Source organism: Corapipo altera, unplaced genomic scaffold (assembly GCF_003945725.1).
Source record: "Corapipo altera isolate COAL_440 unplaced genomic scaffold, ASM394572v1 343, whole genome shotgun sequence".
Taxonomy (NCBI): Eukaryota; Metazoa; Chordata; class Aves; order Passeriformes; family Pipridae; genus Corapipo; species Corapipo altera.
In genome coordinates, this window is record NW_020884913.1 from 1865690 (window position 1) to 1889885 (window position 24196).

The 24196-nt window shown below is 41.2% G+C and overlaps 1 protein-coding gene across 4 annotated transcripts in view; it reads right to left on the reverse strand.

The window, feature by feature from the left end:
* Nucleotides 1-24196, reverse strand: part of CEP112 (centrosomal protein 112) — a 154549-nt gene that overhangs the window by 71307 nt on the left and 59046 nt on the right. For all 4 annotated transcript variants that reach the window (XM_027654428.1, XM_027654424.1, XM_027654425.1 and 1 more), the window contains one exon: nucleotides 14740-14922. In XM_027654428.1, the coding sequence (XP_027510229.1) occupies nucleotides 14740-14922 (183 nt within the window). The remainder of the gene's footprint in view (nucleotides 1-14739; nucleotides 14923-24196) is intronic.

The following is a 24196-nucleotide window of genomic DNA, read 5'->3' on the forward strand; positions in this document are numbered from 1 at the left end:
CCACATCAATTTATTCAAACCGCAGCTGGGTGGCTGAAAACGAAAGGACAGCATCATTTAAACCAACCATGTTCCCAACTTGAAAGAAGGACTATAATTAAAAAAATGGGCATAAAAGAATGGAAATGGGATAATATTTTTTAATGGTAGTTCAAAGGCCGACAGATGTCAGAGCCTTTGAAGATGTCAGTACACTGAGCAAGGAGTTGCCATTAAATAGTTTGCCTGAGAGGTGAAGCAGCTTTTTAATGACTGAAAAAGCCCTTGCAGACACATCCTTGTGTTTTTAATTTGTCAGAGTTTCTGCAGTATTTTCTGATTAATGACACATGATTATAACTGCATAGCACACATATTTTTATACTTTGTTAAATGAATACTTTATTCCACATTCCTTCAGTGCCAGATAAAAACAGGAAAGCTTTACTACAGAGTCCAAAACTATTCAGATTGCTCAAATATTTATGGTAATTTGAGGGGATTGGCCAGATCCAGAGCTACTATGTGTTGCTACCTTTTGTTCTTTAATGGAGCTATTACTACTGGCATCACAATGTGCATGCATTAAGGGAGCATGTGACCCAGTAATGCATTATGCCCTTCTTGTGCCCTAAACAATCAGAGCTTTCATAATTCACTGATGAACAAAGTCATCAAATCAAAATAACATTAAGAAAAATCCCACTGTTGATCCTGAACAATACAAACAATGGCTGTGCCAATGTATTGTAAGCAGAAAATAACTTTTCCAAGGAAAAAAAAAAAAAGGCAGATTGCCAGGAAACATCATGTTCAGAAGAAACACTGCAATATTTATAAATGCAGATAAAGTCCCCATCTTGGGCTGAGAAGATGCTCCTCCAACATCCTTCATCTCTCTGTTAACATATGCAAATTTTTTCTATTTTCCCCATGAATGGAAAAATGTAGTAGCCTGAAAAACCCAGGGACAATTTCTTTTGCTCACAGGACCATTTCTTTTGCTCACATCCCTGCTCAGCTTTTGTGGCCACGTGCCTGCCAAGCTGAGAAGGGAGAGCCCAGGGACAACCCAGTCCTGGGGCGGGACAGGAAAGCCAGCGCTGGGTGCCCTGCCTTCTATCACACCTTAGAGCACTCACTCACATGAAAACACAGTCATTACAAGGGAATTTGATTAATGCACTGCTCATTCTGCTCTTCCTACCCAGATTCAGCTTGTAATTTTGGATCAGAAATAGAAATGTGATGGGCTCAGCTATAAACGTGCACAGGGGTTGGATGTTCCGCGGCAGAGCTTTGTGAGATGAGCTTCTGGTTTCCCCTGAACATTTACATGATATCCTAAGTGTGAATATTTGCCTTGTTGCAATCCACATGCACCAAAGAACCTCTCTCAAACCTGCTGCCTACCACCCCCATCAGAACCTCCTGGAGGGGAGGAAGGGAACTCCTTGGACACTGGAGTTGGACACTCACTGGATCCACGGGGGGAGATGAGGGGAGCTGTGAGCCACAGATGTTCTGCCGCGTGTCCAAAACACTGTGCAGTTCTCCAACTGCAAAGGCAAGCACTGGAAATTTTGAAAAGACTGTGGCTGCAGAGAGAAGAAACGTAATTCTGAAATGGAATTCTCCCACATGTATTTATTGAATGAAAACAGAGCCCCGCTAGGAAAAAATATGACTATGTTATGATTTCACTGAAAAGAACATGAAGAAGTGGACTATTTTCAGTACAAATAATTGTAAATCCCATTCCCAACTGACCTGCAGCCTTCCTCTTTGAGTTATTCCAATGTTACCATCCAAGATAATTTTATTTAAAAGGCAAAACAAAGCCTAACCTACCACACATCACTGGACTACTTGACTTTATCATGAATCTCACGAAGATCTGAAACCTCAGTCTACACTAATGTGACATTACAAACTTTTGCCACTTTTCCTAGTGGGAGCAGCCAGGAAGCTGCTGAGCAGGGTTGGGGTGGAGAAGCCACCAGGAACACATCCATGGACCAGAGATGGGAGATGAAGAGCTCATTCCCTCTTCCATCCCCATCTCAGCAGTTTGGTAGGTCCTGGTTGCCTGGGGGTCTCAGCAGGAGTGCTGAGACAGGGGCACATTCCAGTTGGAATAAGGGCCATTGATGTCTCCACTCTACAGAGATGTGGCACTTTCTCCTCATATTCAGTTATTTTGGCACTGTGGTAAAAAGAGCAAAATAAAATGTTGAATTTTAAGCATTTATAGTTCAGCTGAAATAAACCTTCAGAGAACAAAGAAAAGGCGCTTCTCTAAGCTGTGGGACTTTCTAGAGAATTTCAAAATACTCACAAAAGATGTGTCAGAATTCTGAAGAAACATTACAAGATTCTTCCCAAATGGGAAATATCAGACATCCTGAAAACAATGTTTTGCTACAAAACTCCATATAAGCAGGCAAAGCTGAGCCATTCAGACTCTATCCATTAGAGGGCAATAATCCATACACACACACTCCCATACATATACATACAAACACACACACTCTCTCACTTATCCCCAACTGATTTTAGCAGGAAAAATTAGTATTTTCTCTCTAATGTTACCTCTGGTACATTGACAGCCTGGGTCCTGTGCCATTCCCTCCCCCTCCACTCCCCAACAACAGCATCCAACAGATAAAAGGTGCAACCAGAAATTATTCTTTACATTTGCTTTCCCACAAGGAAATCTGTACAATGCACAGCTTTTTAGAAGGGTTACAGTCAATTGTTATCAAACACAGCTTGAGGAGAGTGGACAAGTAGCATTTCTATAAGCACAGAAATCATTAGAGGGGTTCCCAAACTTTGAACAGACAAAAATGTTCTTCACGTGCTCATCTCCCACCTAAGTCAAACGTTTTTCCTTTTCCTCCAGTCACATAAGAACCTTTGATAACAGCAGCAACTGCAGACATGGCAAGGGGCCAGAACACTTCAGATGTCTCTTGATGCTACACACAAACCATGGAAGGGCATTTTTTTTGATGCCCATTGGAGCCACTTGAGGGAGGCAGCTCACGTGCTGTGCCCTCTGCTTTCCTGCTCCAACAATGCCAGCTGATAACCCCCACTGTTTATCACAGGTCCCCAACCTCCCCCTGGCTGCCCCCACTTCCAACATCCTACAAGCACAAGTTTGTGATATGAGCTCACTGGGGCAGGAACTGTCTGTCCTTACATATGACAGAGACCCCCCCCCCGAGGATTCCAGCAATACAAATCATTGCCATCAGCCCTTAAACTACTGGTTGTCAACATCTCATTAGCTGCAGGATTGCTGGAGTTCACAGGAACACCCAGGCAGCTGGATCAGTCACATAATGACCAGTAATTCCTGTGAGCATCCACACTCCATTGATTTGTGTTTGGGGTGGGGTTTTTGTTCCTTTTGTTTGTTTGTTTGTGGGCTTTTTGTTTGTTTTTGTTTTGTTTGGGTTTTTAAAAAAATATTACTCTGCAATTATCAATCTGTGTTTCATTAGAAACAGCAATTCAGGTAACAATTTCATCTAACAGCTTATTGTTTTCAGCAACTGCTGAATAAATATTGATTTTATATTAAACTAGAGGTTTAATTTAAGATCTGACTTCAACTTCATAAGGCCCAAGATGAAGATGTAGAGTAACACACTGGTCATGTTGCTATCCCAGACAGGACACTTGTGCCCTTGAACTCAGAAATCCCTAAGGATGCCAACTACAGCAGAAGAACATGCAGCTCTCTTCAAGTCTTCCAGTGTACTCTGTGTTTGCAGCAGCTGCCTTTCCAAAATCACTTGCTTCGCTGTTTCTCTTTTCTAAATTCATTTTACAGATGCCAATACAGCAGAAAGCACAGACTACAAAAGAATTCAAGCTGTCAGAGACAACTTTAGAAGAATTGTATCACCCGTGTGGAAGACTGAGTTCACTCTTCGTGGGATTTTCAGATCTGTTTCAAGTGAAAACACTGTGTCAGGGGGTTTAGTCTTTTCTTTTCTTCTCTTTTTCTTTTTTTTTCTTAAACTACATCAGTGCTGATTTTATGAACTCTGAAGAACAACTGTAAAACCTGAGAATGCAACACTCATGATCAGGCCAATATATTTTAGGGGTCAAAAGGAAAGTTTTCTCATTTGCAGTATTTCAGGAGGACCTTCGGACATACGAATACAAATTACTGTGAGACATGTAATTGCAGTTTGAAATATATTGTTTTCTCTATTAAACAGAAATCTACAGCATCCTTGACATCGATTTCTGTCACTTTGTCATGATAAACACTCAGGTATTAAGTACCTTCCACATCATGCACCCAGGCATGATTCCAATTAGTGCTGAATAGAAGACAAAATGTCAGCTTAATAAGCTTCAATTTGCAAAGTCTTTGAACATCCAATGATATCATCACTTTGCCAATCATTTCTTGTACTTTGGCTTCTCTTTTTCCACATCACCTTCCCTGTCAAAAGAAAGTCTTTCAAATCCCCAGAAAGGGAAGACATGAACAATGTCAGTCATTGGTCTGACTGAGCTGAAAGATCCAAAAATGACTCCACAATACATCAACAGAGAACTATGATGTGCACAATACTCCCTCAAAGCTAATTTGCTGCCAACATGTAGAGTAATTGGGGGAAAAAAGTCTACTTTAAAGTCATACTGTGAGAAATATTTTTTTGCATAAAATCAACACTAAAGACCTTAAATCACTGTCAGAGCTTGTGCCACTCGTTCAAAGGGAGAAACAGGATTTGTTCAGGTAAGGTGACAATCATTTCTTCAAAGGTGAGTGGGCCAAGGAATAGCTCTGCTGTCTGACTTGATGTTGAAAATAATCACTGTACTTTAAAATAATGGGGTTTATTTCTAATTTTTTTCTTAAAAAAAAGGTTTCCAAGAAGAAAAAGGCAATTGCAGAGAAGGTATGTCCTTTTCTGAGAGGCTGAATGTCCGAGGCTTGCCCATGTCCAAAGCCCACAGCTGAGGACACATGATGTTTTCTCCACATGGAATTTCCCCATATGCAGAACCTGAAATCCCTGCTCTTATCTGGGTGTGAGGGAAAAGAGAAACACAAAATGGCAGCAGAAAAGACAAGGTTTAATGAATCAGGATGGGAAGGGTGGAGCAATGGGCTCCACATGGGCTGTGCCAGGGTGGCTGGTCCTGTCCAAGGACCCAATTTAGGGTCCCAGTTTCAAGAAGGAGATGGGTAATAGGCTCTTCTGACCTGAATCCCTGGAGGAGGTGGTGGCAGCAGGGCTGACCAGAGCACAGCACCAGTGACCCACAGACTCCATAGCCCAGGTCCAACGCGATTCCTGGCACTGTGCCAAGTTGTCCCATTTTTTTTGGCTTGCACATCCCACGGAGCCCGGCCAGGAGCCCTTTGCTGGCACCTATTTGTTACTCAGCACTCCGAGCTGGCAGGAGACAAACCCCAGCCCACACTGGGTGAGGTGTGATGTGCTAAGAGTCAGTGCTTTGGTAGCAAAGCAGCTGGAGCAGCTCGGAGGGAGTGGGTCTGACACTGCTTCCCAGAGGGCACTGGGAACACACAGTGGGAATGGCACTGGTGTTGTAGCAGGGGTGAAAGAGTGTAGAGCATCTCCCTCCAGCTGATGGGATAGCAAATTCCATACTTGTGAGGCAGAAAAGGAGACTTTGAGGAGTTGCTACAGACGCAGGGGTTGGGCCAGTGGGGAAACAGCTGCAGAGATGTTCAACAGTGAAACACTCAGCCTGTGCCAGCACCATCATCTTCAGACCTGCACACAACCCACCACGGGGCTTTCAGGGTTTTTCCCCCTCATGAAATACAGGAAAAGCAGAGAAGTCTCCCATTTTTCTTCCTGACTAAAGCAGGAGGAACAGGCAGAGCAGTGCAGGGCACCCATGGCAGTGCAATCTGCCACGAGCATCTCAGCTGCAATTTGTTACTGGTTTTCCACTTGAAGGTTTCTTTATAATACTTTAATGTGGGAGCGTGCAGAGCTGTATGGATGGGCTCATATTTCTCAGCTGACATATCTTCAGCCAAAGTATGTCAGCTACAGGAGAGGGCAAGGCTTTGCACTGGCTCTGGGATTTCTTCTTCCCCCATCAGAAACCACATAAAAGAAAAATACAAATAAATCAGCTCTCCAAAATTGCTATTTATTACCTCATCATGAAACTGTCTACTGGACCCTGCAGTGGTATTGAGTAATATCATTACCTAAACCATAAAGAGGTTGTATTTATTACTCAAAATTGGGAAAATTAGCATCCATATGGATCTTATTGTTTTATGAGCAGTAATGCTGCCAAAACAAGTGGTGTTAACATTCCAAACTACAGATTGTCACCATTTCTCGCCCAGTGTTTCATTCTTTCATTTGGTATTTAAAATACCTTTGAATTGAGGAACTGAACAGATCATAGAATCTCTGCTATCAGATAAATCATTTAACAGCCAGGCTACTGTTCAAAACTTGATTTACGGTGGCAGTGAGTGAATGGAATTAACATCTGCTGACCTAAGGAAGAGAGACTAAATTGATTTTGGATAATCTGTCTTTAGAAAATGGATGAGAGAAAAAGCACACTCTAAGAAATTTAACTACTTAATTTGCAATACATAGCACCTTAGTAGGTAATCCCAGACAGGACATCCTAACCTCCATCCCTGGAAAAATGATGGAGCAAAACTCCATGAAATTAATTTACAGACCCAGGAGGAATGAAAGAGTCACTGGGATCAGTCAACCTGGATGTACCAAGGGCAAATCAGGCTTAAATAAAATGAGTGACTTCTGCAGTGAAAGGGGAGAACTGTAAATGTCATTTATCTTGGTTTTAGCAAGGTTTTTGACACAGACTTTACAGCATCTGCACCAAAGCCCTGGATGACAGGACACAATGACCCTGTGCCATGCTGTGGATGGCAGCTCTGGGGGGAAAGTGGTCAGGTGGAGAGCAGGGCTGCCCTCCACAGGGACCCCAAACTCTTCAAGAAGGAGGAGTGGGCCACTAGGACCTGCAGGAAGTTCAGCAAACCAGATTTATTCAGCCTGGAGGACAGAAGAGTAAAGAGAAATCAACCTGCTGCCTTCAACTGAGCTTAAGGAATTGTAGAGGAGACAGAGTCGTCTTGCAGGAAGGACAAGAAGCTACAGATCCAAACTGTAACAACAGATATTCCAACTGGATAGAAAGGAAAAGGAATCTCACACTGGATTAGTAAAGCACTGGAATATATGGCTCAACCTGGTTGTGAAATCACCACCACTGCAGATTTTTCAAAACTCAGCTGGACTTGGCCCTGAGCAACATGATGTAGCTTTGAAGTGAGACCTGCTTTGAGCAGGAGGTTGGGCACGATGACCTCCAGAGGTCCTTCCAGCCCAGACTATTCTGTGATGCTGTGAAAAACCTTCAGGATGAATGCTGGTCTCCCATTAGAGGATGTCCCTTCAGCCATCCAGGGGGATGTTTGAAGCAGACAGCACTGCTGTTTCCCAAATTGCTGCGCTTGTTCTACGGACTAAGAGAAGTCAACTTGGTTCTATTCGACAACTGTCTCAAGCAAATTACAAGACAGAACTAAAAAGCCATTTTTAAAAGAACTAAACCCATTAATAATGTTGTGAGCAAGCATTCCCTTCTCTGGACAGCAGATATTTACTGAATAAGTTTAGTTGTAATATTTGGAACCATTTAATATCACAGAAATTACAATCAAAAGAGAAGATTTAGACACATTTGGAAGTAATACCAATAAGCAAATTCAGAGTGTGGCTTTGCCATACACTGATCTTCACACAGAAAGCACATGCTCCTTCTATTTCAAAATCAAGAGATGATGCTGTAAATGCATGATTTCTGCAGACTTACACAGTATTTTTGCCTCTCTGCTTAGAAATGATGTTACACCACCTCAAACGCTACAGTTATTAACATCTGTTTTGCATCTACTGATGTACTTGATGATTTATGACTTCATTATTCCTTTATATAACTTTAAAAATAATTTCCCACCATGTATAGCTTATTGTCTATTAGTCCTAATCATTCACTGCAGCCATCACACAAACCCTGCATGCAAAGCCACACCTTGTGGATGTGTTAAAACCTGGCATAAAGATCCTTTACCTCACTGATGAGCAAAACTGATCTCATTTTTATTCAGAGAAATTATTCCCTATTTATCAACATCTATGCAGGAAATAATCACTTTTTCCTAAGCAAGGAGTGTTGTTACAAAATAAAATTACTACCATATGATTTACATCCTGCCCCTAGACAAGGGAAATCACATACTCCACCTTTTCAGCTGCCAATATTTAAAATTAAACAAAAAACCCCATGAAACCACTGATTACAATGTAATAATAACTACCAGATATATTTAATTTCATATTATAGAAACAAAGTCCATCTTGCTGAAAAGAACTCCATCTCAGATTCAGAGTTCATATTGTGTGATGAGCTAGTTTCTATGGCAACTGCTTTCTCTTTTACATACCCTGTAGACAGCACAAAATGTCTGTTGTCTCCTAAGTTAACTTAACATTTTTAATCAGCAAGTGATAATTTATGCACTATTATGTACAGCTTCCAAAAATGTCTTTAAATATTTCAAGTGCAGGACAGACTGAAGTATAAAAGGAGAGAGTGAAGTCACAGCTCCTGCACTGAATTCCTCACTAATTTCAGTCCTAATGAAAAAAGGGAGAGTCAAGGGGAAAAAGAGAAGAGATCAGAGATGATCACCCACCATGGCATGAGGACACTTTGATGGTTGCTCTAAGTGAGGAAGTGGCAGATGTTTGTTGTGTGTTCAACAGGTCCCAAAACCATCTTAACCAGGGCAGTGGGGAAGAGAGTTGAGGATGTGACCCAAGGTGGGTTCACCTGAGCAGGGGAGGGGAGATTCAGACTCTCACCTTACTGGAGGGAGCCCTGAGCCTGCACTGTGGGCTTCAGTTCAGAGCAAAGGCTCCTTTTTCCCTCTCATCTCAAAGATTATGACTGTGCTGCAGCCCAAATTCTCCCCACAGTGGATTTACTCAAGTCCAGCCGTGTTGATCACCAGTATTTGAGTATTTCCACAAGAAACTGTTGCATTTGACCATTTCACTGAACTCTCAACTTCACAGCAACACTCTCACTGAAAGCACAGTTTGAATGTCTCTGTAGGACCCATCATCAGATCCCTGATTTCAGGAGATATTCCCCATCAATGGGATCCACTGCAACCCTGACTCAGCAGACCGTGAACAACAACCAAGGAAAACCACACAAGCTCTGCAACAAATATTTGGTACTTTAAATACTTTACATCAACAGTCATGTTCATTATCCTGGGCTGACTGGTGGGAAATTAAACATGCTGCAACACAGCCAAAAGCTTTTGTTTAGGGAAAGCTAAAAGGGACCGGCTGTCTGTCTACAGGAGTCTGACTGTCAGACTCTCCAAGTAAAATACAACAAACAAATATTTAGATTGCAACTCCATGATTTAGATTGGCTGCAGAGAAAGCCTGAATAGCAAGCAATGTATTTCTTCTCATGCCAAAGACATCTTCCATTAAGAAAAGAAAAGGAAGCAAAAGGAAAAAAAAAGAGAGTAATATAATTTATTTACTCAAAATTGTAAACAGAAGTGACTTCAGTAGCACTGTCAGCATCTGAATGTTTCCCAGGCTACGTCTCTTTGTACCCTCCAGACACCATCAAGTAAATTGTTCCCACTGATACTGAGAGAATGACCATGTGGGAACTGATGTTTGGAGATATTACTACAATTACATGAAGCAGAAGACTTGATCAGTGATTTATCTGTAGGTAACAGATAAAGAACAGTAAGTTCTCTCAAAGGTGAAGAAAGCCTCCTATTGTGAAACAAATGCTCCCCAAATCCTTCATATTAATATAGTACTGAAAAATCACTGTTAAAGCTATATTTACACTCAGATTGAAACTGTGCATGTGTTGGGTATTCAGTTACTATTAAACAAGTACATAATATCTATTGATTTTTTCACTTGTAAATAGTTGGCAGAGCTCTGCAGCAGCCACACGGATCAGCACAGCCACTGTTCACACTGACCACATATATGGAGTCAAGATAAACCCCTTCTGTTCCCCCCACTTTGCTGATACATTAATTATCTACACAGAACCATAAACATCTACCACGAACCTGCTGAAATGAAAATAACTATCATCGCTGGAATGAACATAGTGATCCTTACTACTTTTTTATTTTACTGTTAACAGGCTCAAGCAGCTCAGAATTAATTCAGACAAAACCAAGTGCAAAGCAGCAGTTGCAGAGAGATGGTTGATTCCAAGTGCAAAGAAGCAATTTTTCAAAGAGGAGAAGCCAGGAAAGAAGTGATGAGATGTGCTATACTTGGGGCACCAGGGAAGGAGCTGCTGATTTCTGAGAAGGGAAAGTGAACCAGGATGGTAAAGGCCAAGGGGATTGTGGGAAGTGCAAAAATCAAGAGGAAAAAGGAAGCAGATACTGCAGGCACAGGATAATTCCTTATTAACTCTTCTTACCACCTCCATTCTCAACGTGCGTGTTCACCCGGCTTCAGAACCGCTGAAGGTTTTCCTTTCCCAACCAATAATGGTTTATCAAGAGCCCTAAGAAACACCTAAAAAAGTAGTGATCTCCTCTTACAGCAGCCTCATTTCTGAGAGCACAAACGTTGTCTGCCGCAATTAAACACCGGCCCACCAGTGACACACGCGGGCAAAACGCGCCCGAGCATTCAAGCTCCTCTTGACCCAATTACGACTGGATGAACACACTGGGCTTGCCAATTATCTCACAACAGAACCTGGGAAAAGAATTCAGCTTCCTTGTGGAAACTTTTTTTCCTCTCCTTTAGTGCCAAGCGCCGCATTTGAAGTTACAGGGGTACATTTTATTTCTTCTTCTTTTTCTTCTTCTTGCCCAGAGGTCAACGGTTGGAAGAACAAGCACGAAAATGATCCAACTCTGTAGAGCAGCTGGAACGTGGGAATCTTTGAGCTGGTTGAGGGCACGTGTCAGATGGGGAGAGAATGACATTCAAAGGATAAAGGGGAAATACAAGGGCACAACCGGCACCACAGCCCCTCTGCTTCGGTTATTAAAATTTCCTAACCCTGCTATCTTATTTCACAGTAGCAAACTGGATGGATTCTTCTCTGTAATGAGGAGTTTTGCTTCAGAAAGCCACCAATTCAGTAGCAAGACTGCTTTTATAGAAACAAAAGAAGACCTCTGCCATCCAAGGAGTTCCCTGTTTTGTGTACTAATGTACAAGTAAAATTATTATTTAGGGAGGTGGGAAAGAAATGACCAAGCAAAGCGTAGCTTAAGAACGGTCCTAAAGAAAAGCCAGGAAGTATTAAAAAATAAAGAAATTAAATAGAAGTACTGATTCAAAACTACTCTTTTAAAAAAATTTCTGTATGATTAGCTACTGTTAAAAGAATAACAACATTATGGCATTTCCTAGAAAATGTATAGGATTCAAAAGCCTACAAAACACAGCATGGTATAAAAGCCTTTGTACTGCTTTGACTTTTATTGACCTACAAGTCAATTTACTCCTCCCCAAGTATCACAACCTCAGGTAAAAAAAAAAAAAAATCAAAGCAAGCCTCCTAGAAATGGAGAAATCCAAAAGCTAAAGTGGAATGCAACTGTCACCCAAATATTCATCAGCAACACGAAAAATCAATCCACTTAAATCAAGTTCTTTTCCTGAAAATATATTAAACTTATATTTCAAAGAAGCAGTAACATTATTTTATATTTAATTAAAACCTGGCAAAGCACCAAAATCTCAATTTTTATACTCTAGTTGTGACTAAAGCATTAATAAATGTATTCATATTTGAACAAAATCTAACCATTTTGTACACTGTCTTTCACAGAAGCCAAAGACCTACGTGAAAGTAAAGACCTTGGATATGCAATAAAAAAATTAAATTAATCTTTCCTGTAACTGTAGAATAAACTGATCTGCAGGATTCAGCCATAGCTGTCTTTAGGAACATAGTGAAAAATACATATTTTAAACATACATATTAAGAAATACACATTCACTGCTCTTTCATATGGAAAAGGATTTAAGAAAGACAACCAGTGAATACCTTTAATAGCGGTGCTTTCACATCACTCACCCAACCCTGAGCAGATAGGTCCTTCAAACCAAGCTACTGTGTGTGATTAACACTAATTATTATTTAAATTTTTCGAATCACCCAGCAAATCCACTTTTCATTTGGCGAAGCAAAATGGCCTCCTCTCCCATTTCATCTCACCTCCGCCGGGATACAAAGCACTCCTGGAAATTGCTGCTGTCAAATGTGGTTCAAATTTAACAGGTTTTTAAAATGCAACGTTGTCAAATAACCGTTAAATCACTGGGTTATCTTTGTGAAGAGTCTGCCCGACGTCTCCTAAAAGGACATTGGCCATTAGTCACATCTGATGTCCAAAACACACATTTTTGTAAACACGGGTAAAGATTAAAAAAGAAATATTAAAAATATGTGCCATAATTCCACACCAGCATTTGTCTTTTGAGCTCACAGCAAAGACAGAGGTGAGTTCTAACACAAAGACCAGGCGAAGGAACGAAGAACAATTTAATTTCCAAAATGGAAAATTCCGCGTCCTTGAAAGCTGAGAGAGTCTCACTAGAATTTAAACAAACAACAGCTCTTCTAGTCAAAGTAACTGCACTTTCCTCCCTGATTTACATGCCATTCTCATGGCAGCAATGTTCAAATGACTGTACAGGGATATTCAAACTACAAAGAAAAGCCCTACAAAAAGGCCAAACTGTGCTTTTCAGACTGTTCAGACTCTCCCAAGAGCTGCGCTAATTCCCAGCTTTCCACAGAGCACCTGTAGTGGGATCATCGATCCCACTGCAAACAGACAGCACAACCAAACTTTGGGTTCCAATCTTTGCCAGAAACGACCCACAACAGAACAAGACAAGAGATGTACTCACAGACACCTCCCAGTTCTCTGAATTTGCTTAAAAGAGTCCCTTTCCCTTGTATTCAGCATTGTACAGAGTAATAAATAACTGTGATCAATACTGGCGGGTAGACAGAATAATTCTGTATCATTCTAAAACTGGGGCTTTTTTTTAAACCTGGGAGCTCCAGCTCTGCCTTTGTAGGCAACCGCAACAGCAGGAACGCAGGTGAAAAGAGGATACAACTCTGAAAAGCAAACAGCTCCATAGGTGAGATGAATCCAGTTTGGGCCAAAATAAAAACTGCAAAGAATAAAAATCAACCCCTTGAATGACTTAAGTCTTTGTTCGCTCCCACAATACAGCGGAGAGCAAAAGGCAAGGTTTAATTTCTTCAGAAGCCACCTGAATAACCTCTTCCCAAGCGTTCCCAGAAAAGTATATCCCATTTTCGTTGGAAAACCATAATGGTGGAAATGGAGAAATAAGTCCTGGCTCTGCAAGATATCCCTCGTCCTCCCCCAACAAGCCGTTTGCTTGTTAATAGACTTCCTTAAGCCAGATTTCGATAGTCTGAGCCATCCAAAGTAAAAAAGAACCCAACTGATTTAAAAAGTAAGTATTCAACTTCAATTCAATGTCACTTAGCTACATCCTAGTTGCCAGTAAAAGCCACAGCCTACCAGCCTACGGGAAAGTAGAGTGAAAATGCCTCAATGTGTGAGTCTAACACCTCCTAGGGAAGGTGGTGGTGTGCGGAAAACATGTGGCGTTAAAGATGCTTTATCAAAAATGTCCAGTTTTGGTATAAAATAATCCAGGCGTGATAAGCAATCCTAACGCTGATTAGTAAAGATTCCTTTCTAAAAACTCTTTCAACTGCAAAAATCGCCTCCATTTTTTTAAATATCGCCATTGCAGGCCTTTTTAATAAAGGCTCTTAGGAAAATATACCATGCCAGCCTTACAAAATAGACGGAAAAAAAGGCAATAAGATGGTTTTTGAAGTGAAAACTCATAAAGATCATTTTCCATGCTGACAGTGTGCATTTCATCCAGAAGTTTGAAGAGTCAAATGCTACCCCAGCTGGGGGTTATTCTGCCAAATGGCTTCCAACAGTGACCACAGAGATGGAGGATGGGAGGGGTGCGTGCGTGTAGGAAAATAAACGTGATGGTAAGCGACCCCAACCCCACATCATCTTATCAAACATCCGACACACGGAGCCAAACACACAATGCAAACCTAGAATACAAAACCTGAAACAAAAAGACACGAACAAAAGGAAATAAAGCCAATTGTGAGTTACCTGCAGAGATTTAAAACAAAAAAAATCACACGAACGAGGCAGATACGATTCATACGGATTTGTCCAGGAAGGAGAAAAGGAGGGGTGAGTGTGAGGGCAGGGGGGGAAGGAACAGATACCTTTTTTTTTTCCTTAAACAAATCCATCATGAAAGAAAATGAGACAAGATTATAAATAGGCCGAGTTATAGCGCACCATGGGATTTTTAATCTGGCTACCTGTGGTTTTTGCAGTTAAAGCCCTATTCAGCACTGGAAAGGGAGGGGGGAAAGCGGAAAAAAAAAAAAAGAAAAAAAAAGAAAAAAAAAAGATAAAAAAAGAAAAACGAAATCACGTTTCTGTGCCAGTTTCGCAACCGCTCCCCCGGCGTGCACCTCCAACAATGCTGGCAAACAGGAAACACTCGTTATCAGCAATTTCTAATAAGCGCCCGCCTTTCAATCGCTATCGATCGTTACCTGCCCGTCTCGCTTCCTGCTTTCTTGACTTTGGCTCTCGTGCTCTGCCATGGCAGCGCGAAGCTGCTTCTCCAGTTTCTCGATCTCCCGTTGATGGTCTCGGACCAGGCAGTCGTGCACTGCGTTGTGCTGCTGGAATAGGTGCGTCTTCTCCTGTTCATGCTCCAGCTTCAGCTCCACTATCTGATTGGACAGGGAGGAGTACAGTTCATCAATAGAACATCCTTGTCGTCATGACAACTCATCTACAGCTTAATTTCCCCCCTAATTTCATCAAGTTGGCAATTTTATTTTTACGTCACTATTACCTCACCTTTTAAAAAGCCACCGTTAGCGTGACAGAATTCCTCCAGACAATCCCAACAATGGAGACAACCGAGCAAATCCAGCGCATCCTTAACCAATTTATTGGTACAAATGTCGGAGCGGACAAAAAAAAATAAATAAATAATATAATAAAAAAAAGAAAAAAAAAAAAGAAAAAAAAAAAAGGCATTGTCGCATTGTGTGTCGGGTGCCCCCGTATCCCGCTGCTGCTCCTCAGCAGGGTTGAGGATCCTAAATGGTTAATAGGCAGCCTGCTCGCCCCTTCGCTTAAGTATATACACACACAACCCCCCACCCCAGCAATTAAAGCTTTGCAAGATTTCTTTATGATTTCCAAAGCGAACGCTCTTCCTGCGATATTCCTCAACGCTGGCGCGCATGGAGTTGGCTTTTTTTTTTTTGTAAACCAAGGAAAAAAAAAAAAGGCAAGAAAATTATAAAAAAAAAACCCCAAAACAACAAAGCTCTATTATCCCGTTGTCAGCTACGCTATCCCAACATAAACAGATGTATGTGTTCCAGAAGGGCACCTGCTGTGCCGCAAGCTTGCACCATGATTTCATAAGAAGCCCTCTATTCTCAGGATCCGTTCCCAGTCCGCACCACACTGGATGCTGTGACCTTGGCCACTCTTTGCCTCTCCCCGCTTGCCTGAATGGCAGCCCGAGACCAAGGGCCTGGTTGCCGCAGCTTTGATACTAATCCTCCCGCCTGCGCACAATGGCACCCTACCTGGCCTGCACACTGGAGCGGCCAGCCCGCCTTTGAAGCAGGTGATGAATAGGGACGGCAGGAAGCCGCTTCCCCACTGAACTCCGGGCCACACAGCTGCTAAGAACAGTCACTTGGATTTTTCTTCAGTTTTGGTGGATTTCGGAGAAGGAAGGAGGAGGGGGGGGGATGTAAGAGGAAAAAAAAAAAAAAAAGAAATAAAAAAAAAAATCTGGTATGGTGAATATGGTATTTTTTCAGCATGAGAAAGGGGAAAAAAAGGAGCGATCGGGAGGAGCCGCTGTGTGTGCGCCGAGAGCGCCCGGCACCTTATCTTAAAGCTGTAGCAGTCAATTCTGGAGTGATATGAGCTCTTCTCCTGGCTTTCGTGGTCAAAATTCTATGCTAAGTTCAAATAAATTAAAATAAAAAAAGGCATCTTTTCAAACTACAGATCAGCGTATCGTAAGTCTAAAAGGAATATGTGTCATCCGCGCCGCAGCCGGGAGCGTCCTTCCGAAAACGGAGCGAGGAGAACAGATGCAATATTTCACGGTTTTACATATCTACATTATTTAATAACACTGAAGAGCTCATTAAGAGATGTCTGAAGCCCCCGTGGGGTTTAACCCCCCAGGAGGACACACATTGTCCATACTGGGCCTGGGATCTTCACACCAAGTTCTTTACTCCAGGTTTTTGTCCAAAGTTTCTCTAAAAAACTGGTTTCTTTCGGATGTTGGTGGTGCCCTTGGTGTGCCCAAGAGAAAGAACTGCCGCTCCCTAAAATAAGTGTAAAGCCTTTGCCTGATTTAGGGGAAAAACATTCAGTGTTTTTTCATAGAACAGACTCAATTAAAAAGCAATCATGTCAACAGAAGAGGTCTTTTTCTTCATACATTTTCTTTTCTTAATTACTGGGTTTTCAGTTGGTTTGGGATAAGGAAGTTTGCTGGGGGGAACTTCAATTATTGAGGTTTTCACTTTTTTAACAGAAGTCAGGGAATGTGACCCAGAGAGGGCAGGAGACAGACCCTGCTTCTCTAAGCAGTTACACATGTCTACCATGCTGACCAAAGTAAATAGCTTTATTAAGCAATCCCTTCATTTACAGTATTTATATTATAGACACAATATTTCTGAATTTAAGAGGTGGAATGAGCACAAGGGACAGGTCCTTCTGTATGCAAGAGAGGTGTCCCCCCAGGGGCTATGTGGGAAGAGAAAGGATGGCACGGTGAGGGGAGGTGTTTTACAAAAGGCAAGTTGGTTGAAATAAAAAATCCACCTCCCCACTTCAAGCAAACTATTCCCCACGGTGGTTTTGCTTGATTTTTTTAAAAGTTTCTGGCAGGGAGTAGAGTTGGAGAGACAGGAGAGGAGAGAAAGGATGGAGACCTCAACATTTTCATCCCTCAAAGACCTCCAAACCCATCTTCCCTAATGAAGGACTTCACATTCAGAACCAACAAAAACCTGCTTTCCTGTACAAATAACATGAAGTAACTGAGCCATTCGACTGCACTGGTGAGCACTCCCTGAAGCTCCTGTTCTCCTCAGAACTGCTGCCAAGCACCACAGCTTCTCTTCCACTCCTCCCTCTCTCATTCTTGTGTTGCTATTGCGTTGGTTTTTTAAAGGGGAAAAATTTAGTGTATACCAACAAAAGGAAAAAGAAAATCCACGCTGCTTTTCAGCCACAACAGGACTACTTCATCACAGGAAGCTGCATGAAAACTGTATTAATTCTTCATAAAGCAGACAGATTTTGCCTTCTCTTTGAGGTGAGAACGCCTTTATGAATGATATAACAAAACCACCTCCTTTAAAAGCTGTAGCGTGTTGAGATCTTTCTGCATGCACCCCTTGATGCCGAGCACTTCATCAGATCACACTAAAACGTCTGCTCAAACCCAGGGTCTGAGTGTCCAGAAGACAGACAGGTTGCAGGTCCTACACACTTCAGGCAGACAAGCAACACGAGATTCACAATGGGAATTAGGGGCGAGGCTGAAAAGAAACATTCATTAAATAATCGTGTGTGCCCCATTACCATAATCACATCGCAGCCATTGTGCCTGGGATGTTTCCTCATCTTGTCCTCTCAAAGATGAAAATCTCTTATTTCCCTTCTCTGTACCTCTGTTCCTTTCTCCAGCCATGGCCTGGACACAAAACCAAGCAGGACTGTCTGACCTGACACAGCTTTTCTTACCAGGGAACACTGTTAGTAACAAGTATTTGAAATTATGATCTCATCCTATGTGAATTCTTCATGTTTTAATTCTTTCCACACCAGCATGATAGAATCATGTTCAAGGCAACAACCAGCAGCTGATTTACTAAGCTGCCACCAGAATTACACTATTTATTTTAAACTCAGCTTTTAATTACACTATTTCTTTTAAATTCAGCTTTTAACTGAAATGTAACACTATTTCCTTACTCTTGCAGAGAAAAGAATTTTAAAAAGAAAAAATCCTTAACAAAAGCTAAAAATTATTAATCCAGAAACTGTCACAGTCTCTTGTTATTCCCTTACACACACACAAGATGCCAAACAAATTTGGCAACGTGGTTCATGCCCAGGGCACTGACAACCCCAGCTGATGAACTGCACTCAATGGGGAGGTGCTTTAGGACAACCTCCTAAAACAAGAGACAATCTAAAGACCCCAAGTGAAATCCTGCTGCTTTCAGCACATCTGAAGAACAAAGGTCAACAACAAACAGCCTGCTGATTGCAGGAGATATTTTCAGAAGCCAAATTCTTTTAATATAATCAACGTCAGCGAATACCTTTTTAAAGTCCCTAATATAGAAAAGACCTTCCACTATCCAGTTTTTGCTTTTACATCACACACTGAGTTTAGGTTTTTCAATTTTAGAACAATTTCAACTTGTTCTCAAGAACAAGTACGCCTTTGAAATTCTTTTTAGAGTCCCCAAAGGAGGGAGAGGAAATTAGTTAGCTCACTGCCCCTTTGAAAAATGTAACTGCTACAATAAATATTTGACACCAAAGTATGAAAATTCATGTAAATTTATGTCCGCAATTCCAGAAATATTTTAAGTAACACCTACATAAAATAGAGTTTTGCATGGCAGGATGATTTTATAAGCACTGTTTTGGCAAGACTGAACTTCTGAGGGCTGGAGAAGCCACCAATGTATTACACATGTCACGGCAAAGAACTGAGCTAAACTCACTCTGCAGGAGGCCCACAGCACATCTATTTGCAGTATTTCTATCTTAAAAGCAGTTAAAAGTGTTTGTACATCAGGTGTCTCCATCATTTACCCTGCTCAAAACCAGCCATGATCTGTCCCCAAATAACAGCTCCAGTAAAATCAGGCGTTTTTTGGCTCCTCAGCCTATAAATAAACGTGCATGTTTTGTGAGGATATGGGGATTATCCATCTCCACAAATACTCCTTCTAAAAGTAATCTGACCTAGCAGGTTGGAGGAGCGAGTATTAATCATGCTGGGCTCTGGTTTAGCATAACTTTGGGTAGAAAAGAAGAATCTTCACTGCAAGGCAAGGGAGAAAACCACAACTCTTTTACCAGAACTCCTCTGGAACAGGTAAATGGATTTTAAATGTACACCCTTTTTTTTTAGATTTTTCTGTCATTTGGAACACAAAGCACTCCCAAGATAGAAGGGTTATAACGAGCCAAGGGCACATGGGACAGTGAAAAATAATGTGTGCAGAACCACACATTACCACTGAAGCAGCAAGTGCACGTGGGGTAAGGTACATGCAGAGCAAATGCATTTGACTTTCTATTTCATTGCAGGCTGCAATAATTTAACTGGCATGCCTCTGTTTCCTGTTTTACTTACACCTTTTCATCAACCACTAATAATTCTATTTCAGCTGCAAACTAAGAATTGCAAGAAATTCTCTAAAAGAAACAAGCTGGTCTTTGGCTAAGCTGCAATTTGATTTATCCTACAACAATACACTTGAGTAGTCTGACTATGTATGTAAAATGATATACCTGATGGTACATTTTTACTTACAAAGGCCTCTCAGAATTCTAGTATTTTTAAAGTATGGGCAACACAAACACCACCTCAATCCTATCTGCCCAATCTTCCTGGCACAAGTTAATTTTTTTTAAAAAATCATGGAATCATAGAATGGGTTTGGGTTGGGAGGGACCTTTAAAGCTCATCTAGTTCCATCCCCCTGCCATGGGTAGGGACACCTTCTACTAGACCAGGCTGCTCCAAGCCCTGTCCAACCTGGCCTTGGACACTTCCAGGGATGGGGCAGCCACAGTTTCTCTGGGCAACCTGTGCCAGGGCCCCACCATTCTTACAGTAAAAATTTCCTCTTAATATTTTATCTATATCTACTCTCCCTTCAGCTGTGCCAGGGCCCCACCATTCTTACAGTAAAAATTTCCTCTTAATATTTAATCTATATCTACTCTCCCTTCAGCTTGAAGCCATTCCTCCTTGTCCTGTCATTACGTGCCCTTGCAAAAAAACCCTCTCCAGTCTCCCTGTAAACCCACAATGTATTGGAAATGAAGTTGCATCCCCGTGATTAAATCCCACTTGGCACCACGATGAACACGAGGAGGCCCCGTCCCTTCCCCAGCCCCCTCGCGCCACTGAAACCAGAAACACTCCTCACAAACTAACAGACCTTGAGTCACTGCAAGGGCCTCTTTGTAGCAGGCTCTGCTACAGAATTTACTGTACATAGTCTTTGTTTGGGGATTCAGAGTTTATCCAAGGACCTTCTTTGAACACTGAGAACCGACATCGCAGCCGTTCGCCGCCTCGCTCGCTATTTACTGCAGGCGCCCGTTTGTGTTCCTGGAACTGTCTCCCCTCTCCCTCCTCCCCTCAAAGTTGATTCTGTTGACTATACAGGGAGCTCAGGCTTTTAACTCTGAATCACAAAGTTAGATGCCTGAAGGAGACAGTGCCAATACCCATCTGTCTAGTTAACAATTCTGTAAACAGCAATGGTACCATGAGAAGATTTCCACCCACTCTTCACTCGGAGGTTAAATTCATCTCCTTTTCCCATTTGTGAGTTTTAGCTATAAAGTGAAAAGTTGATGTTGATTGAAGAAACTATTCCTCAGATATCCTGCACAAAAGGCATTCATCTGTGTGTTAGGATGGTTCAAAGCAAACGTTTATGCATCCTAGATTAATTTATTAAATGAAATTTATGCAGCTTGTTGCTGATGACATGAAAAATTTAGACCTTCTACTACCGTGCTCATTTGGCCTCCTTGCAAGAACAGACTGTATTTCAATTATCTTAGACTACAGACAAAGAGAAGAGGAACAAAGCTTTTCACAAAGACTGTCCTCATAACTAAACCAGCATATTAAAAATGGATTGTGGATCTCAGAATAAAACTGAACAGGTTAAAGTACAGCTAAGAAACACTTGGAACATTGCTGTGTGTGAGGAATAGCAGATTTCAAGTAGGTCTTTTGTAAGTATCTCCTTCACTTGAGTGGGTGACAGATTGGTAAAAGAGAAGCTAGAAAAAACCAGAAAAGGACTTATCTTCCCTGAGGAGTTTCCTTTCCAAGTCCCATCCCCGAGTCACAGCAGTTTCTTGGAGCCAATGCTTAATCTTTATTTTTTACTCTACTCCTGACCTATGCTGCATTTCCCCCTCTCTCTCATGAGGTCACAGCCTTTACACCACTCTGTCATACACAAATTCATCTGGCTCAACTTCCCAGAGAGAACACGGAAATTGTCTGCAAGACTCTTCAGAATGTTTTGATGATGAACTCTTGAACGCCTGAATCAAACAGTGTTTATTACCTAAATACACTTGGGTAGATCTTTAAGGGAAAAATATAAAAACATACCCAGGTCAAAAATACCCTACACTTCCAGATAGAAACACACCCAGGTCAAAAATACCCCACACCTCCAGCATTTCACGGAATTATTGCTGCAGTTTTAAGCAAAAGCAAAACAAAATCATCACAGCCTTGATCATCCAAACACTGGTGAAATCTCTTGGCACAAAGTTAAACAGCTAAAAATTAGCAGGAAAGATGCCCAACTATTACATGTTAAACTAAATAACACTTTAGAACTATTTTAAGCAACTGAGGATGAGACTGTGCTTGGAACCTTGATATTAAGTGGCATTGAATAAGGTGTTGGCTTTTAAAGACATACACTTGTGTACAAAAACAATGGTTGTAATTACAAAATTAATGTTCTACCTGAGAGAAGCTACTCTTTTCTTTAAATTAACCTCACACAAAGTTATAATAGACAAACAGAAAGATCTAAAGCACATTCTTCCTCTCAATAATTTCCTCTGCTGCAGCACACTGCTAAAAGAACGACTTCCCAACACCACCTCAGACACTTGTCCTTGCTGCTGGCAGGTGAGATTGTAGACACGCTTTTTCACTTTTAACCAGCTGATTTTGCACTTCTTTACCTCTCTTTCTTTAATCTAAAGGCATATTTAAGCTCAACCACACCTTTGTTGTGCTCCCAACTTAAAAGCATAGACTATTTACTCATCTTTAGCATGATTTCAAAGGGATTCTGTTAAATGCCCAGTAAAATATTTCTGAAGGTGTCCTCTTTCTTTCTTATTTGGCTAAAGAGGACAAGATGGCAACTCTATTTTTTCCCACAAGTTTTACAGAAGAACCCAACAATAAATGTTGCAAGAAAGGATTTCCTGAGATACAGGGAGATTCTTCAGCTATCACATAAGGGCTTCCCACTTTCCTATGGAAGCATGAATAATTATTTAAATGGAATAAACACAGTTAAGATGAACCAAACCAACAGGTTTATTTTATATATTTAGGTTGGCATCTAATTTCAGAAGGTATGGCCATAACTCATCAGGTAACACCAACCTGCTACCACAGTACCTCATCAGCTGTTTCATAGTGTGATCTCTCTCTGTTAGGAAAACAAAATTTCCTAGACTTTGGCTCTCTTACTAATTTTGCATCTCATTTGTTTCACATTCACTCAGTTGTAGCACTTCAGCAACTACTCATAGCAAAATATGGGTGTAACAGTCATCATAGTGACTATTATTGCTTTAAACGACAAGTTAATGTCTTTTAAACACTAAGATCACATTAAGTTCACTGAAAGTGTTCCATTCACAACAATTTATGAAAACCTGCCTGAAACAAAGGTGAGTATGTGCTTGAGCCTGCTTGGAAATCCCTGCATGAAGCCCTGTCCCTCCACAGGTGCTTTGCTGGGGTATCACCACTCGTCACGAGAGATGTGCTCTCAGAAAGTGCTCCAATGACATGGATATGGGAAAAAACAGCAAATTCCTTAACTTTCCTGTCAGATTTGACTAAAATGCATTACTTGGGCACATGCTCTTTCAAATATGAAAGTGAACTCAGCAGAAACACTTCCCAGGTATTGGGAGCTAAACCGGGGATGTCGTTAGAAAGTAGGAAAAAAAAATTTGAAAAAAAAGAATAAAGGGAGGGGGTGCAAAAAAACCCAAACAACCTTTTTTTTTTTCCTGTGCTGACAGTGCCATAAAGCCCAACTATAGATCCTGCAACCATTTCAAAGGCAGGAAAGGCTGAGGCCTTCACTGTGGTGTCCACTGGCTTTGAAGTGCCGAAAGCAGCTGCTCCCAGCAGATAGGAACTGTGGTGCTGCTGGAGTTATTTTTTTCTTCAAAATATACTTTCAAATCTAACAGCTGCAAGTAGAACAAAGTTGAGCTAAAGTATATTTAAAGAAAAAAAAAAAAAGCCACCAGTTTCTCTCTAAGAGTGTTCTCAGTGGATACTTCAAAAGCAAGTGGCACTGAATCAGATGAAGCTGGAACCAGGAGAGACATACTGTAAGATCCAAAAGTTCTTCTTCACTTTATTAATGGATTTCAGTGCATTTGAAAAGTTAACAAAATATTAATTTTCATGGGGTTATATGGTTTTGTCCTAATTCTTTTTCAAGTAAAAGAAAAATATACATAAATATCGATATATATCAGGTTATTTGTTGTTAAAAATATCAGATAAATATCAATATATAACACATCACTGTGGCTAAGCTTCAGGCAAAGCAATCTTTCAGCCCCACAACCAACATGTTCACAGCAGTAATCTCTTGGAAATCAATATTCCAGGAGAGTCTTGTGAAGCCCGGACAACTATTCCAAAAAAGCAGAGGTGAAACCACAGCTCCCAAGTCCCTACATTTCCAAAATGTTTTTCAGATTGGAGAACAGGATAACACATCAGTTAATTTGGTTCTCCATTACCAATTTGATTAAATTTATGGGCAGGTGAATTGTCCAGTGTGCCTTGAGCACTACCCCTGCCACTCACTGTGCCAAGCAACGCAAAACAGAGCTGAGGGTCAATTTTCCTTCCCCTTGTGTGTAAATTCCATCTGACAATTAGATTCA